The 19,582-nt window shown below is 36.3% G+C and overlaps 1 protein-coding gene across 3 annotated transcripts; it reads left to right on the top strand.

The window, feature by feature from the left end:
* The first annotated feature begins 923 nt into the window (after positions 1-923).
* cactin (cactin, spliceosome C complex subunit) lies at positions 924-18,120 on the top strand. 3 transcript variants are annotated; one of them, XM_085197429.1, is made up of 11 exons: positions 924-1,151; positions 6,275-6,622; positions 6,866-7,103; positions 7,362-7,536; positions 8,541-8,674; positions 8,920-9,072; positions 9,156-9,279; positions 9,755-9,941; positions 12,741-13,148; positions 17,262-17,406; positions 17,796-18,120. In XM_085197429.1, coding segments are annotated over exons 1-11 (2,103 nt in total). In that variant the 5' UTR covers positions 924-1,149; the 3' UTR covers positions 17,985-18,120. The 3 variants fall into 3 exon arrangements, with proteins under 3 accessions (XP_085053555.1, XP_085053554.1, XP_085053556.1); XM_085197428.1 differs by lacking the exon at positions 924-1,151 and adding an exon at positions 1,994-2,151; XM_085197430.1 differs by lacking the exon at positions 924-1,151 and adding an exon at positions 6,063-6,205.
* Positions 18,121-19,582: the final 1,462 nt, after the last annotated feature.

Here is a 19,582-nt window from a genome sequence, read left to right as displayed (position 1 = left end):
CCTTATTTACACCCGTAGGGGAACAATTCTAGAAAACGATGAAACACGTGTTCAATTAAATACTTTTAAAAATCTACATTTCAAATTTTATAAAAATCGGTGCCTATTTAAAAAAATTTCCATACAAACTTTCAGCACCTATTTCACCCCTTTAGGGTTAAAATTTTTCAAAATCCCTTCTTAGTGGACGTCCAGATTACAAAAAAAAACATCTGTCCATATTCCACGTTTCTACGCACAGCGGTTGCGGCTGTGCGTACGTCATACCTCAGTCAGTGAGAACATGTCCTTTTATATATATGTATACTGTTTTTTGAAATACGTAAGAATAATTATGATTGTAGACCAACAGGAACTTTTCTAATTAAAGTTGCATTCATTTCATTTGTATTGTAAGTTCTCACTTTTAGTCAAATTTTATAATTGTAGGTCCACAGGCAGTACCCTAAAGGGTTTGCACGCGGTGAGTTTCAAACAAAATGCAGCAAAAATTATAATCACTCGTACTTTAAGATTGCGTTGGCTTTTCATTTTCGGAGTTCGAAGAGATCGTAAATCTGGTTATTTGATATTAATTTCAGTTTAACATATACGATACTCGATCTAGATATAAACAGTCTGGGCATAAAAACAGACGAAAATCGAAATGATCTTATTGGTTTTTTACGTACGTTAAAAAAATACAACGTGAACGTCGACAGCCGCAAAATTAAAAATGTTGCTAAAATTAATTATTTTAATTAATCAACGTTAACTTAATTATTTTTATAAAATAGATATTGAGCTTTAACTTATTTTTTTTACAAATCTAAAAGTAGTTGTATAATTGTTAATAAGTTAATGTATTTTACTGTTTTCTATTGTTTTTTAAGTTGCATATATGCTGTTTTTTGCTTTTCTGAGGCTGGCAACTCTGTTTGTCTATGATAAATTGACAACCTGTGTAATCGAGTAAATACGTCTATCATTTACTTAAAAATAATATAATATAAACATATAAGCAAATAACGATTTAATAAAAGTATTTTACTATTTACTGTCAGTAATATTATAATTGTAAATTTTAGTGTCCCTGTTGTTTAAAACTGGGAAAACTTTTACCAAAATTTAAGTTTTAGTTAATATAAATTACATTTTACGGATTTCGAAATGTAAGTGCTCACTTATGCAGTAATATTTCTGAAATGCTTTTTATTTCTTAATTTTTTTTCTATACAATAAAGGTTAAATAAAATTTCAACTAACAGATATTCATTGAGGTTATGTTGTATAGTGCGAAAGCTAGTAGTATAGTTCTAGCCAAATCTTTTTTGTATTTATATTCTAATACTAGCGGCCTGCCAGCGGCTTCGCCCTCTTGAACCACATGATTATTCAAATTGATGAGAATTGATGGACAGTCATATGTGTTGATGTCAATGACTAACTTAATTTACTCATTCAGGAGTAGCCTTAAATGTACTGTTATTGATTTGTGTAGGGATTTATAATAATCTTTGTAAAATAACTGTACTGATTGCATATTACAAAAAATACCCAAATTGAATCGAATAATCCAATATCAAAATTGAATTCAAAATATTTATATGAATCGTATATATTTAATTGAGAACTTATCCTTGTTTTAAAAGTCTATTAAAACTACAAATTTATCACAAACAAATACAGATATATTTTAAGTATAAGTATAGATATGGATTGCTTTATATCTGCAGGCAAGCTCATTGAGAGACTGAGATCATTCAAATGCCGATAACATGTTTTTAATGAACCCATTTTGATGAAACAAACTTTAGATGTTAAGTTGAGTTAAAACATAGCAATTGGTGAAAGTTTGAAGTAAATCGGTTCAGTACTTTTGAAGATTAGCGTGATCATACATACAGACAGACAGATAAGAAATTATAAAAAAATATTTTTGCTTTCTGTTATATATAATTTATAGTGGTAACATTGTGCACCTACATTGACATTTATATTTTATAATTGTAGTGTGGGGTACTTTGAAATAAATCAGTTTTGCTTCATACTTGAAACTTGTGTTATCATTTTATTGGCGATGAGGAAAATTAAATAGATTTTTGTGGAAATGGCGACTAATATCGCTAATATAGTATTTCCGGGACATTTTAACCCCAAGACAGACAAGTGGTGCGATTATAAAGAACAGTTGCAGTGCGCTCTCGACGCCGCGGGTGTTTCCGAAAGTGAATTTAATAATAAGGGACGTTCTCTGTTTCTATCACAATGAGGAAAAGAGACTTATTCGTTGATTGCATCATTGTTAGCACCCGCGAGACCGACTAGCGTGGAATTTAATGAAATTCTTAGTGTACTGGACAATTTTTTCGAACCAGAGGTTAACGAAATACTAGAAAGTGATAAATTTCATAAACGCCGGCAGTTACCTGATGAGACCGTACAGGATTTTGTGGCTGCTATCAGTTTATTGGGCGCTAAATGCAATTTCACAGACTTAAAGCGCCAACTGAGAGACCGACTAGTATTGGGTATACGAGACGAGCGCTTGCGACGGGATTTGTTGAAGACGAAGGAGCTGAAGTACGAGGCGGCAGTTTAGACGTGTCTCAACTATCAAGCGACGTTTCCGGATTTATACGGCAATACTGCGGGACTGAAGCAAACTCCGTCTGACGTCACAGTACCGATGGAAATCGGTAGAATTAAATCAAACGAGTGTCGGCATTGTGCTCGGGTGCACAAATCGGGCGAGCGGTGCACGTTTTCGAAGGCAAGATGCTTTTACTGTAAACGTTTTGGACACATCGCAGCGGTTTGTAATAAGAGACCTAACAAGGTGCACCAGACGAGTGATGAGGCACAGAACGGCCCTATTTGCAGAGAAGGGTTTTCAACTGAAAACATGATGGGTATTTACGTTTGTGCTGATAATTATAGACCTCCAATAGTAGCAGATGTTACTTTAGATGACGTCAAGCTGTCAATGGAAGTGGACTCTGGAGCTTCGAGGACAATAATATCTGAGGAGACGTATCACAAACTGTGGCTCACCCCCCCGCCTTTGAATTCTACCAATTTAAAACTCATGACGTGGACTCATGACCCCTTGAAAGTGTTAGGTATTGCGAATGTACGCGCAGTACTCGGAGACAAGGCAGCCCAATGTGAGCTCGTGGTGGTCTGCGGTCGTGGACCAAGCCTGTTGGGGAGAAACTGGTTTCAGGCATTAGGACTGCAGATTTCAGGCCTGTGTTGGTCCGCCGAGCAAGTTAGGCCTTATAAAGAAGAATTCCCTGATTTATTTATGGAAGGTCTAGGGATGTACAAAGGGCCGGAAGTTTCGTTAAATGTTAAGCCAAATATAACGCCACGTTTCTTGAAAGCACGCCCCGTTCCGTTTCCATTGAAACATCAGGTTGAAGATGAATTGCAACGCCTGGTGAAAGAAGGGGTTTTAACACCTGTCAGATTTTCGAAATGGGCCACGCCCTTAAGAATTGTCAAAAAAGATGATGGCTCATTACGTATCTGTGGGGATTATCGTTCAACGGTAAATACAGCTATAGACACGGATACTTACCCCCTACCAACATCAACTGAGGCTTTCGTGAAACTTAGTGGAGGGCGTGTATTTACTAAATTGGATCTGAAACAAGCCTATACTCAATTAAAGGTAGATGAAGAAACTGCGACGCTCTTGACACTCAACACACCTATTGGTCTGATGAAGGTGAATAGGCTAGCTTTCGGTGTGAGTGCAGCCCCGGGTATTTTTCAGAGAGTGATGTCGTCTGCCCTCGCGGGGATGGATGGAGTGGCATGTTTATTGGATGATATAGCCATAGCAGGAAAGACATTACATGAACACAATCAACGCCTAAGAAATGTGCTATTGAAACTTCAAGAGATGGGCTTGCGTCTTAACTTAAAGAAATGTGTGTTTGCAGCTGATAGTATAACGTTTTTGGGACATATGATTGATGCAGAAGGCCTGCACCCATCCCCTGCAAAGGTGAAAGAGATACAAGAAAAATCGGCGCCAACTAACAAAGAAACTTTAAGGGCTTTTCTAGGCTTATATAACTTTTATGAAAAATTTTTGCCAAACAAGGCAACCGTGTTGGAACCTTTATATCGCTTGCTTGAGTCAAAGAGGCCTTGGGGATGGGGTAAAAAGGAACAGGAAGCATTTGAGACGGCCAAGGGGTTACTGTCGTCGGATCGAACGTTGGTTGGCTACGATATCAACAGAGAATTACTCCTTATATGTGATTCGTCGGAGTATGGTCTGGGGGCTATCATAGCACATGTCATGGACGACGGTTCAGAAAGGCCGATAATGATGGCATCACGAACGATGCAAGCGCATGAAAGAAGATATGGCCAAATCGATAAAGAGGCACTGGCTATAATTTTTGGATTGACAAAATTTCATGACTACCTAGCGGGCCGGAAGTTCTCTATTGTGACGGATCACAAGCCGTTGATAGGTTTGTTCAACCGGGAGAAACCTATACCGGATCAGATTTCACCGAGAATGTTGCGCTGGTCTTTGAAGCTGGGGTGTTACGATTATGACATTAAATATAGACCCGGGAAGCTGATTGGTAACGCGGACGCGCTTAGCAGATGGACTGCGCCGGATACATGGACAGCGACTACAGACATTGTTAGAGACGTTTTACTTTTGGAAGAGCAGCCTAGGGGTTGGAATTTGGACGTGCGCAAAATTGCTGAACTCACCAAGAAGGATGCTATATTGAGAAGAGTTTCGTTTCATGTTTTACATAGTTGGCCAACACGTAATAGCGACCCTGTGCTGCAACCATACTGGACGCGGAGAGAGGCTCTTTCACACAATAAAGAGTGTTTATTGTGGTGCAATAGAGTCATTATACCTGCGGCTCTTCAAGACCAGGTACTTAAATTATTACATGCCCCACATGTGGGGATCGTCCAGACAAAGGCATATGCTAGAGGGTACGTATGGTGGGTAGGCATGGATAATCAGATCGAAAGAACAGTGAGTGCGTGTGAATTATGCCAGGCGGTCAGAAATAATCCACCAGCAGACCCACAAATGTGGATTACCTCAGACAAAGCGTGGAACCGTGTTCACATAGATTTTGCGGGACCATTCCAAGGAAAAACTTTTCTTGTGTTGATTGATAGTTACATCAAATGGTTTGAAGCTGAAATCATTCCCTCAATGAGTGCATCCACTGTGGTCGTAGTTTTGAGGAAAATATTTGCTGCACAGGGACTTCCAGAGGTTTTAGTGTCGGACAATGGAAGAACATTTTGCTCTGATGAATTCAATTCATTCTTATCTAAAAATGGAATCAGACATTTGTACTCACCGCCGTATCATCCGGCAACTAACGGGCAGATCGAACGTGCCATTCAGACGTTCAAGAATAAATTAAAGAAAATGTCGTCGTCTGAGATGCCTTGGAGTGAGAAATTGAGTAAAGCTTTATACTATCTTCGTACGGTGCCAAACAGCGTAACAAATAAAACGCCTGCAGAGTTATTGAACGGTCGTAGATATAGGACAGCGATATCATCTCTCCACCCGGACTCAGTACCCTCTACTACAGAGATGCAACTGGAAGCAGCGGCACACAGAACACCCGCTCGCACCTTTGCTGAGGGCCAACCAGTGCTAATACGGATGTATGGTCCAGGTGAGAAGTGGCAAAGAGCTACGATCGAGATGATTGAGGGTCCTAGCTCCTACAGGGTGCGAACGGAAGATGGTGAGCTGCAATGTAGACATGCTGACCAGATCTTAGCACGTACTGTAACATCACAAGTAATTGATCAGGATCCCATTGTTGATGACCGTACTGCTCGCAGCTCAAGATCTGGAACAGCTACACCGGATATGCCTATTGAGATACCACCACCAGAATTGTGGCCAGATATAATTGGAATCCCAAGCACTGATTAGATTAATATTTTGTAATTAATTATTTTGTTAACTGTTTGATTGTATTGTAATGATTATTTCAACATGTATTGGTATGGGGGAAAGATATGTTATATATAATTTATAGTGGTAACATTGTGCACCTACATTGACATTTATATTTTATAATTGTAGTGTGGGGTACTTTGAAATAAATCAGTTTTGCTTCATACTTGAAACTTGTGTTATCATTTTACTTTCCATTATTCTTTTTAAGTGTCCCTCTATCCATTTCAGTCAAAAATATTAAATGTACACACAAAATATTTTTAATGTTTTATTATATATAGAAATCCTTTAGTAAATATCTTATATTTTTAGGTCATCAAGACATGTAAATAGGTATCACGAAAATTCGAATAGCCGATCGTTGGAACGTGAAGATAGAATATCAGGTAAAGACAGATCTAGATCCAGTTCTCAATCATTTAAAAAGAAACCTAAATCTTCAAGTAGTGAGAGAAAAAAAGAATCGAAACATAAGAAAAATAGAAAAAAGAAAAAGAAAAGGTCCCACAGCAGTAGCAGTAGTTCATCAAGTAATACTGATAGTGATGAGGAAGAATTGAAATTGTTGAAAAGATTAGAAGCAGAACGGATAAGGCTGAAAGAAGAGAAAAAAAAGAAGAAAGAGATGTTAAAAGCAAATGAAACTCCTGAGGAAAAGAGGTATGTACTATTTTATATAGGTTTCTGAGTAAATTCAAGTATTTTTATACTTGAATTAAGTAATTAACAAATTAATTAATTAAAAATATAGCTTTAAGTAATTAACTATTTTACATTAAACAAATGAACAATATCACATTCTTATCACATATACATATAAATCTTCAGACGATTGTGTCAAAGTGGGAAAGTGTGATTGTAAACATGATGGCTATGTGGTATTCTAAAATTTTTATTTTACAGAACAAGGCGACTAAAAGAAAAGCAAGAGAAGGAGCGTAAAAGACGAGAGAGAATGGGTTGGGACAATGAGTACCAATGTTACACTAATCAAGACAATCCTTTTGGAGACTCTGCACTTACAAATACATTTGTATGGAACAAGAAGTTAGCAAAGGAGGGTGTTAAAAATGTATCTCATGATGAACTGGATGCTTTGAATAGGCAGAAGCAACTAGAGAATAAGATTGAGTTAGAAAAGGTGTGCTCATTGTGGTATTTTACTATGAAATTACTGTCCTGGTTATTGTTTTCTGTTCATATATGAAGTGAAATATTTTCTAATTGATTTAATAATTAAGTGAATGCACTCAATATAAGGTTACAGAATGTAGTTTTTTAACAAGGAGTACAATTTTCACTTGTATTATTTTGAAATTATGTAATAGTTAATAGTGAGATATGTTAATTCTAAAAAAAAAATTTTACTTTTTTATTACATATTATATACTATGTCCAGGTAAAGCAGCGCCGCCTGGAGCGCGAGGCGGAGCGCGCGGCACGCGAAGCGGAGACAGCGGCGGCGGCGCGCGCTCGCGAGTCGGCCCAGTTCCACAGCTGGGCGCGCCACGAGGACGCCTTCCACCTTCAGCAGGCCAGGCTGAGGTCGCAGATACGGATACGGGATGGACGAGGTATGCACGCTAACACTTAGTACGTAAAATTTAAACTACTTAATTATTTACTTAATACACTGAATTACCCCGAAATCGCTATGTATCTGCATTTTAAATCTGTAATATCTTCGAAAATATTTATTCTAATTATATACTGTAAAAGGCCATATTTATGAATAGTATAATTAACAATGTATTTAAGGTACCTCATTGGATAAGGATTAGGTATTACTTAAAATCGCTTCGAAAATTGGCCATTATTTCTCGTCAAAAGTAAATGACTATAAATTGTTATTGTGAGTTATCCATAAGACATAGACATATATCATTGCAGAGTTTTTGTAGGCCTTTACAAGGTGTACAATACTTAGTCGTTTATTTTGATAAATCTCGTAGAGTTCAGGCTCCATCTGAAATGTAAAGGGAAAACTGAAATTATTTACGAAATCACATTAGAAACCTTAAAAATAACTGTATTTCTCTACTATATAATCGCATGAAAATCCGTTCCGTAATTTTAAAGATGTAAGCATACATAGGCATAGACAGCGACTTCGTGATATACTATGTAGTGATGTAGATTACAGGTGATGAGTCCTGAAGTTGCCTGTAGATAGCTCCGCAGATTTCATTTTAAGATTTTTCTTCGTTTTATTATTTCCTTCTGGGTGAACAATACCCAAAAGTTCAGCCAATGTAACTTCAGGGCGCCCACGACTTACTGACCATACTGTACACATGCTCATACATACAACAAAAAAATAGTGACATTCTTATGAGACAGTGGAAAAATATATAACTGGCAGACTCTTCTTAACAGAATTCGATTGCTAAGCTGGGGGTAGAATTAATTAAGACAATCCTAACGTGTAAACAAAGTATCCTAAAGAACCAAAAAAAAAAGATGAAAAAGAAATCTTTCAAGTAAACGAAAGACATGTATTTTACCATATTTAAATGGTTATTTGTATTTAATTTTTAATTTCAACAAAGTACATAATTTTATTCTGATATGATTCCAGCCAAACCCATAGATCTGTTAGCATGGTATGTCAGCTCCGAACAATGTGTGGATGCTTTAGAAATGCATGAACCTTACACTTATTTAAATGGACTACATGCACAAGACCTAGAAGATTTACTGGAGGACATAAAGGTAGGTCATCTGTCTTATAGTCTGTATACAGGTTATTGAAAATAGTTATTGAAAATCATTGAATGAAAAACAAGCTAAACCAATAAAGGTGACCTAATTTGGGCATTTTTTACAAATTGTTGTCATCATTGTAAATCAAGGAACGTTATTTGGGGTTGTCACTATGTATGTATTCTACCGGTCATTTAAGACATCTCTTGAGGCTCTTAAGCACGTGTGTTCTATACAGTACGACGTGTGTGCAGGTGTACAAGGAGCTGGAGCAGAACGCGAACCAGGCATACTGGGAGGACGTGCAGACCATCGTGCTGGACGAGCTCGCCAAGCTGCGCCGCCTCGCCGCTCCCGGCGCGCGCCGTGACGGCGTGCACCAGGCCGTCGCGGAGGACGTTACGCAGGTACGCCCCCACACCCTACCACCCACCACCACCACTCCCCAACCTCTATTACTACATCTACATAAGGATGTTGCGCCTTACAGATCTTCAAGGGCAAGTCGGGCGGTCAGCTGGCGGCGCTGCAGGCGCAGATCGAACGCAAGATGAGCGCGCGCCGTGACGGCGTGGACGTGCCCTACTGGGAGAGCCTGCTCAGCCAGCTCAAAGGTAAAGCAACCCTTCTATTTCTTTTTGTCATATTAAGTACAAAAAAATTGCTTGGTATATTCTGTTTAACATTTTTTTTTTCGTTTTAACTTTTTTCCCACTCGAGGAAATGAAATATTTTTATATTCCTCGTTCCGGTAACGAGACATAGCGAGGCGTTTAGTTCCATCACTAAACACGAAATACTCTCAGAACTCGGCCGAAAGTGGGAAACCGAAGTGTCTTAAGAGTCAGCGTGAAGTTAAAAAAAATTAAGACTGCAAAATTTTATGGAAAAATAAATAAAATTTATTAGATCTTATTGAAATAAAGAATGCAGAAAAATATAAAAATAAAGAATGATTGACATGAAACATGACTATGAAACAAACACAGTTTAAAATACAGAATACTCTAACATTCCGCCCCAATCTTAAAACATTTGAATATGCAGAATATGCTAATTAAGTAATATGTATGATATATTGCACTACAGCGCACATGGCTCGAGCTCGTCTCCGTGACCGCCACCAACAGAACCTGCGCCGCAAGCTGCAGCTGCTCAAGCGCGAGCAGGGTGTGCAGCCCGCCGCCTCCGCCTCCACCGCCATCGCCACTGATGCTGTCACCACCACCATCACTACTGCAATAGCGTCTGACAGTGAGGGTGATGCTAAACCAAGGTACTTTTGGTGTATTAAAAGTTATATTTTACATTGTATTAAGACAGCAATTTGTATGTTTAAAATATATTTATGTACTTAAATCATCATCATATACAGAGTGTCCCAGGAGTCAACGATAAAACGAAAACAGGTGATAGACCAAGACATGACAGTTATGAGAAAAATATAAAAAAAATTCTGTGTCATGTATTTTTCATATTATATTGATTTTAAAAAATATCGGAAACACCGACACTCTGTGATGATTTTTCAAGTCCTAAGACTACAAATATTACTCTTTTTTATTTTTTTTTTCTGTAATGTAATCATGAGTAACCCTTCTGTGAATTACAGTTTAAGATTGAAACATACCTGCATCGCTTTTCAATAAATTTCCGTGTTTTTGCCAATCATTAAATTCAACATATTTAGTACACCCAACTTTAACCGACTGTACTATAAAAAAAATGTACTACACTGGTTTTGCAAGTTATTTTAAAAGTTGGCGCATTTAATCTGGATTCCGAAATGGTACGATACTTGCTGGATTACTTCTTTGTTGAAGAGAGAAAAATCGAAATACACGATAATCGGGATGACGTTCAGCGTTTTGGTATCTTTTCCGATACATTCTAGCTGCAGCATTAGCATTACATAACCACTCTCCATGAATGAAATGCATATTGGCAATGTATCAAAGACCGAGTATATGGCCTGCGAGAGCCCGGACTCGAGGACTATCCTTATAAGTCCTGGGCCAGCCCCTAAGTCGAAAAAGTTCAGGTATCTTAGATCCGTCATGCACGAGTCTGGAGGCATCGATCACGATATCCATGGTCGGATAAGCGTTGCCTGGGCTAAGTGGCGGGAGGTCACTGGTGTGGTCTGTGATTGCAGGATACCGTCCAAACCTTTTCCGACCTAGGGGCTGGCCCAGGATTTATAAGGATAGTGCTCGTCGGCTAGTCCGCGATCTCGCAGGCCATATACTCGGTCTTTGACGCATTGCCAATATGCATGTTATTCATGGAGAATGGTTTTGTAATGCTAATGCTGCAGCTAAAATGTATCGGAAAAGATACCAAAACGTTGAACGTCATCCCGATTATCGTGTATTTAGATTTTTCTCTCTTCAACAAAGAAGTAATCCAGCAAGTATCGTACCATTTCGGAATCCAGATTAAATGCCAACTTTTAAAGTTACTTGCAAAAACAGTGTAGTAGATATTTTTTATAGTACAGTCGGTTAAAGTTGGGTGTACTAAATATGTTGAATTTAATGTTTGGCAAAAACACGGAATTTTATTGAAAACCGATGCAGGTATGTTTCAATCTTAAACTGTAATTCATAGAAGGGTTACTCATGATTACATTACAGAAAAAAGAATGAAAAAAGAGTAATATTTGTAGTCTTGGGGCTTGAAAAATCATCACAGAGTGTCGGTGTTTCCGATATTTTTTTAAATCAATATACCTAATATGAAAAATACATGACACAGATTTTTTTTTATATTTTTCTCATAACTGTCACGACTTGGTCTATCACCTGTTTTCGTTTTATCGTTGACTCCTGGGACATCCTGTATATATCATAATACTCATTAATATTATTCTCACTTGAATTATAAACTTTTAACGATCATTAACAGTATGATTGTACTTGTGATTGAACAGATCTTAAACTTTTAATTGCTATAACCTGTACATATAATAAAACAGTAAAAATGGCGCGTCTGTACATTGAATATATTTACAAAATAATAATTGAGGGAGGTTTAGGAACAATAATAGAGCCCAATCCACAAAAAAAATGTCTATTTATTTGTACGCGCTAATCTGCGGAGCTACTGAACGGATTTGAATGAAACTTTTTTGTTGTATAGCTAAGTCTAGCCAACATATAAGCTACAATTTATTCTGAAAATCTCGATACCTGACGTGGAACCTTAAAAGTATGTCTAAACATAACAAACATTTTCTGTCCACATAATAAAAATTAAGATCTAAATCAGCTGATATGGAACCCCAACAGCCCAGCTAAACCTTAAGAGATATGAATATAATGGCTTAGGAATAGCTGTTCTGCGTTTTCAGTGTCGAATGAAATGAGATTATTATTCTGACCTAATAATTTAAAATATAATAACATAAGCTAGGAGTAACTCCACGTGGTGAAGTCGATAACAATTATTTCTATTTTATAATGATAAGTATATTATTCAAGACTTTGCCTCACCCTTGAAGATTAAGTACGATCTTTGATGGTCGCTTGTGCATCCCCCGATTAACACAATTCTATAAGATTCTTTATTAACACATAATAAAACATACATTACGAAAAGACATACACAACGGTGGACTTATCTCTAGAAGAGATCTCTTCCAGTCAACCCGTGGTAGTGGATAAGTGCAAAGTAGCTGGAAAGACAAGATAGTGCAGGGAAATTGTGAAAGACAAAAACAAAATAAATAATAAAATAAAACTAACAGTAATAATAAATATAAAAAAATTCTATTGCTTTTATAGTCGTTTTCACCTACATCTACCCTCTTTTACACGAGTTCGTTAACAGTATATTTATATTTAATTTATTAGTATAATAAATAATGAGCTTTACTTATCATTGCTCAATGTATATCAAGTATCAACATTGGACCTTATAGAAATTACAATAATGTAGAAAAAGAACATGTAAGAATTCAATATAGATGTCAGTCAATTCTGTTTATTAAATGAATAATCAAGTAGTTCAAGCGGGCGAAGCTACGGCCAGGTCACTAGTATATCAATAAAAAAGTGTTAATTTTAAATAACAGTGGATCACAACTAGCGGAACCAAAGACAGAAGACGGCTGCGAGGGCGGTGAGGGCGGCGGTGAAGAGTCCGGAGAGGAGGAAGAGGCGTGGGCGGTAAGCCAGTATGAGGCGGGCGGGTACTCGCCGCGCTACCTCGACGCGGGCGCGCTGGAGCCTGCCACACTGGTTGCGGAGGCGGCGCACGACGCCCAGCGCCTCGCCTACTTGCGCGCGCGCCTGCGCCATGCTGCCGCCCCCGCCCCCACCGTGCCCGCGGCCGCCGCCGGCCTCGAGGAGGCTGCGCGGCGCTCCATGGCGGCGGGGGGCGAGTCGGAGGGCGCGCAGTTCAGCGTGGAGCACGCGCTGCCCGACCAGCCGTGCTTGTGGGCTGATAAATACAGGCCGAGGAAGCCCAGATATTTCAATAGGTAATGTAGATTCTTTTCAGTTCGTTTTTTGCTTGCGCGTTTTACAATTTTTTTTAGCTTCACGTTGTATCCCGCACATAGAAGAGTAGGCAACGGGAAACTAGGAGCCTCGTGTCCACCGTTGCCAGATTTTTTCTATATGAAAAGCGGGACTGTGCAACATTTTAAATAATAAAACGGGACTATTTCACCAAAGGCAGGAAAAAAATAATTTTTAGGATTTAATTTATTATTTATCCATTTATTAAAGTTATAAAGTTTCCAATAATGATTTTAATATATTATATATAATTTTTTTATATAAAAACTTCACTATGCTTAAATACGATATTGTTTTGGTTTACCGTATGTAAGGCAATATAACAATAAGGTTTTCAGAAAACATAACTTAGAAATATACTTATTTGTATTTATATGAAACTAGTGGGCCCGGACGCGGCTACGCCCGCGAAAATATAAGCCTAAATAATTAAAATAAGTTAAAAAAAAATAAGTGGAGATTTATTATTAAAAAAAATATCTGAGTAACCGAAATGAATAAACAAAAGAAGTAAAAGTAACTAAAGGAAATTCTTAATATTAGAAAAAATAGGTACCTAAAGTTTGCCGTGCGCGCGTACTAAACATTTTTCTATATTAAATAATTATTAATTTTTGCGAACAATATTAAATAAAATCCCAAATGATTAAAATTATGATATTTTAAGTGTATAACATCGGTATAGATAACCGAACTGAGATAAATTAATTATAAGCAGCAAATAATTACATAAAAAATAATAGTAATTCGAAAATATATAAAAATTTACAACATCATCAAAGTCATCTGCCCGTTTGCGTCGGTCATACTATACCACTCGTAGGCTAAGTCATTTGGAATCAGTGACATCTCCTTAATTATTTATTAGAATGTTATACAGTAAACTATAATTTCCATCTAGATGAAATGCTAAAAGTGACTATTATATTTATTTTATAAGGATGAATATCAAAATATAAGTTCATTTTGGGTGAGGTTTTCTTAAAACAACAAACTTTGCAAGCCGTTGCTAAGCAACGCGTAGCGAGGATTGTTATTAACATGGAATAAATTGCATGTCAAATTATTTTTTTTAATATATGTATTAGTATATATCGAAAATATTACAAATATGAGAAAAAAAAGTATCCTATGTTCATCCCGAGACCCTCAAGTATCTCTATATGAGTATTTTATCACAATTAAATCAGCGGTTTGGGCCTGATTGCGTAAAAGACAGACAGACAGACAGACAGAGTTACTTTCGAATTTATAATATAGGTATGGATTATTACTATCTAATTAAAATCTTGAAGTAAAAAAAGATGTTTCACAATTAGTGGAATATTCCGTGAAAAGCGGGATAACGCCAGTCCCGATCGAGACATTTAATTTTTGGGCTAAAAATTGGGACGTCCCACCAAAATCGGGGTATCTGGCAATGCTGCTCGTGTCTGAACACAATTTCATGAAATTATTAAATATTTCATTTCCCCGATTGGGAATTGAATCCATAACCGTTGCGTTTACAATCGCATGCTTGTGCCCCTGACCACCACATCTTGATATCAAATAACTGTTTTTACAAAATGATAAATAGACATAATAGAAACTATAATTTTATTATCAACTAGCGGTCCCCGTGCGGCTATGCCCACTTGAAATATACGAATGTTTATTTAAGTGTATTTAAGAAGAAACCGTCCAAGCGCGAGTCGGAGTCGTTAACAGAGGAGTCTGCACCAATTTCAGGATGTGATTGGGAAATACCTCATAGGTTTTGATGATGCGGCGAATAAAATTAACTTAAGTCTACGGGAAGTACGGGAAGCGGTAAATTTCATACAAAATGAAGCAAAAAAGATCTATAAAAGGTCATATCTTTTGATAGCGTTGTATTAGAAGCTTAATTCTTGTGCTGCAAAAACCTGAAGTATAATGGTCTTCACAGACGGACAAAAAAGTGACCCTATAAGGGTTCCGTTTTTTTCCTTTTGAGGTACAAAGCCCTAAAATGGATTAATTATCTTAGTTTGCATAACGCATTAAATCAATCATAATTTAAGTGTTTTGGAAATTGATCAAAGCCACGCATTGCCTTGTTACCAAAGTGGAGAAATGAAAATTCTAAATCAAAACAAATTAAATCAGTATTGCGCTGTATCCTGCACACAGCACCCTGTTGTACGCACAGGGTGTGTGCCGAGTGTTAAGACACTCTGTTCCCTACGCTATGTCTCGACACCAGAGCAAAGAAAATGGAAATATAAATGTAAATAAATATATAAGTTTGTCGAGTGGGGATCGAACACACCACCACTCGCGTGTTCCTGTGCTACGACTGGTCTCAAAGTATTGATATTCAAATTCAAAATATTCTTTATTCAAATAGGCAATTATTATAAGCACTTTTGAACATATGAACAAAAAGCTACCACCGGTTCGGAAGGCAGTTCTGCTGAGAAGAGCCGGCAAGAAACTCAACAGTTGCTCTTTTTAAAATCAATGGTACAATCTATTACATTAGCTGGCAGCTATCCTGCCTGACATTCAATAGACATTAATTCCATACATGTTTGTCCTCTAAATATTCTTGAACAGTGTAATAAGCTTTACTTGTTAGAATTTTTTTTACAGATATTTTAAATTTTGGTAATGGCAAACTAAGAATACACTGCGGAATTTTATTATATACACGTATACTCAGACCCATAAAAGATTTATTAACTTTTTGGAGGCGAAAACTTGGAGTAACAATCTTATCTTTATTTCTCGTTCCTATCTTATGACTGTCGCTATTTTTTCTCTGACAATGTATATTTTGTCGGACAAAGAGAATGTTATAATATACAAATTGGGAAGCAACTGTAATAATGCCTGCATCTTTGAAAACATCTCATTCATCTTCTTAGATTATAAATATATCTCACGGCTCTTTTTTGGAGAATAAATATTGCAGCATTCCATAAGATAAAATACTATGAAGATAGCTAAAGTAGACTAATCGGTCAGTTTCAACGTCCGTCATTTGTCTTACTTTTTTATTGCGAACGCGGCAGAGTTGAGTTTATCCGCAATATATCAGGTAAGCGTGCTCCACCATCGTTCGCACTTACCACCAGGTGAGATAGCGGACAAATGCTTGCTTGTCTATCTACAATAAATAAATATATATATATATATATCCCCGAGTGGAAAGTGAACCCACAACTGTTGTGCTTAAATCACACATATGTACCACTGCGCTACGACGGCCTCTTCGAATAATTTAAGTCTTTTGAGAATTTATTTTATTTTGTTTAGCTACAAATTACTGTACTGTTATAGCAATTAGCAAATTTGACGATTTATGTACTATAAATTGACATAACTTTTTTATTTATGAGCCGATAGTAATAAAATAAGCTTGCCAGAATGTAATGGTGAAAACCGGATCTAAATCTTTTAAACCGATTCTGAGATTAGCGATAACGAACGGACAGACAAAAATTTTAAAAATAATTGTTTTGGGTTCTATTACGTTAATAAAGGTTCCCAATAACATTTCTTTTTTTAAATATCTTCCAAGTACAGATACCGACCTATAAACTAAATATTTTTACAAATTTGAAGTCGCAACAGGCTAAGCAAAGCACTGCCGTACCATCCTTTTCTGCAACAATTCTGGCGTATTTTGTGCTCCTATTTGTGAACGTCTGGATTGACGATTAGATTAGAGCTTTAAAATTTTTGTCTTTTAGTAAGCTATAAACACATACCAGAACCTCAAAATTTCAAATGTTATGCGAAAGCAAAGTTTCGCTATGACACTAATTCACTGGTCATCAAAATAGAACTAGTACTTCTCATAACTAGTAGCTCAAATTTGGTACAGGGCTTTATTGCTCACATAAGGAGAAGACTATCAAATATAGGAATTACAAAGAACTAAAGGACCTGGTGACGTTTCTGAGAAACTATAAGAGCCCAGTTAAGGTAATATAGATATCAACCCGCCTTAGCCTTAACCTTTGTAAAAATTTTTTAGCATAGCAACTTTTTTTTATGTAGCCTATTTCTATTTCACAAACATAAAAATGTTCCTCCTTCGACAGAGTGCACACAGGATTCGAGTGGAACAAGTACAACCAGACGCACTACGACATGGACAACCCGCCGCCCAAGATCGTGCAGGGGTACAAGTTCAACATATTCTACCCGGACCTCATCGACAAGCAGGCCACGCCTGAGTTCTCGTTGGTGAGTGTCATTTGTATTTGAAGCTAATTAATTCTGATTATTTTTTTATCCAATCTAAGATGTAATTATACCTAACATTTTGCATTTTTCATTGTATATGTATGAAATGTTAGCCATAAGTTCAATGTTTAGTTTTAAAGAATAAAGTAATAAGTCACTAAAAATTTCCATTATCTACTTGTTTTTATAAGGCATTGTATATTCTAAGTTTGATGGTTTGTTTGACTGGAACATTGAAAAGAAGAATTCTTGCTACAGTAGGCAAATGAAGATAGTCCACTCCCCCCCGTGGGGTTGAAACCACAACCGTCGTGTTTACAATCAGATACCCACTATGGCTTGAAAGCATAACTCAGTTGTAAAAGTATATACATATAATAATTCCTCAGAAACCCTGCCCAGAGAACCCCGAGTTTGCAGTCCTCCGTTTCCATGCTGGTCCTCCATATGAGGACATCGCCTTCAAAATAGTGAACCGCGAGTGGGAGTACTCGTACAAGCGCGGCTTCAGGTGCCACTTCCACAATAACATATTTCAGCTGTGGTTCCACTTTAAGAGATATAGGTATAGGCGGTGATTTGTTTTTGTGGGTTGTGTGTAGGCTTGCCACTACGGGGTTAAAGCTGTGGTTGAAAGCCAGTATGAATATAATATCCTGCAAGAAAATGTATTTTTAAAGTGGATATTAATAAAAGGATGTTTTATTAATGAGATATTAACTTTTTTTGCTTCTCCTTGATTAATAAAGAAAATATGCTTTCGGTCAGTAGGTCTGCAGCGGATATACAATTATCTTGAATAAATTTGATAAATTATTTTAAGCATTATTAAAAATTATCTTGTAATTTTTTGTCCTTTACTATTTCCAATATTTATTACAGTTAGCTATGCTGTGGTTGGCAACCCTAGTTGTGTTACTTCTATTTTGTTCAATACTATTGCATAAATGAAATAAAATTATTTATAAAAATAATTTTATATTTTGTTTATAAACTATCCTCTCAAGTGTTTTTCTCAAATATCAATATGATAAGTTACTTTACCTGTCAATACTGTTTTGGACTTTCATTCTATGATATATTATCTAAAAATGATGAAATAAATCATACTATTTATATGGAAATATATTTATTTCTCCTTATTGTATTTGTTGCCCTTATTTATAGATTGGTATGTAATTAAATAAATGAATTATTTAATTTATTTTGCACTAGGCATATAAAAACTCCTTACCTCTTACTTATCCATACCTATATTATAAATTCGAAAGTAACTCTGTCTGTCTGTCTTTTACGCAATCAGGGCCAAACCACTAATTTAATTGTGATAAAATACTCATATAGAGATACTTGAGGGTCCTGGGATGAACATAGGAGACTTTTTTAATCATATTTGTAATATTATCAATATATACCAATATATTAAAATATTTATTAATTTGACATGCAATTTATTCCGCCATGTTAATAACAACCGTCGCTATGCGACCGTTGCTAAGCAACAATTTGCAAAGTTTGTTAGAAAATGTCACCCAAAATGAGCTTGCTTAACGCATCCCTCTATTGAAAACTAAAAATTTTCTTAAATATAATTAATAAATATTCATATAGTTCAAGCGGGCGTAGCCGCGTTCGGGTCCACTAGTTATACAATAAAGTAGATAATTTAAAATAGTCAATATAATAGTTATTGATTATTTTAAATTAACTATTAGTCATTATGTAGGAGAAAAGAAATATAAGTAAATTATAACAAATGTATAATAATTTTGAAGTATCTTGACAAAAAACATATAGCTCAAGGTCTGAGAGCTTGGAAGGTTCCTGAGGGCAAGTGTTTAGTTCTGCTGTGTTCAAATATTTATACTTACATTATCTAAAATATTAAAAATTCTTCTCTCTGTAGGACTAACACTACTAACATCTCCATGTGACTTGAAAATTCAAAAGTGCTAGTGATAACCTAATAGAATAAATATTTTTATTTTCAATAGTAATTAAAATTATTTATTTAAAGGAAACAACCCAATATGCTTTTTGGGTGTTTTAGTCATTTTACCATATTATCATTTTTTATACTAAACTCTGGATTCATTATGAAATATGATTTATAGGATTAGATCTCTGTCTTTACAATTAAGATCAAGTGATTTAGTGGTACTCTGGTAAATATGAA

Source organism: Heliconius melpomene, chromosome 14, assembly GCF_056956725.1.
Source record: "Heliconius melpomene rosina isolate 202511_hmr_F chromosome 14, ASM5695672v1, whole genome shotgun sequence".
NCBI lineage: Eukaryota > Metazoa > Arthropoda > Insecta > Lepidoptera > Nymphalidae > Heliconius > Heliconius melpomene.
Note: the sequence above shows the minus strand (reverse complement) of the source record. Positions and strands in the feature narration are given on the sequence as shown.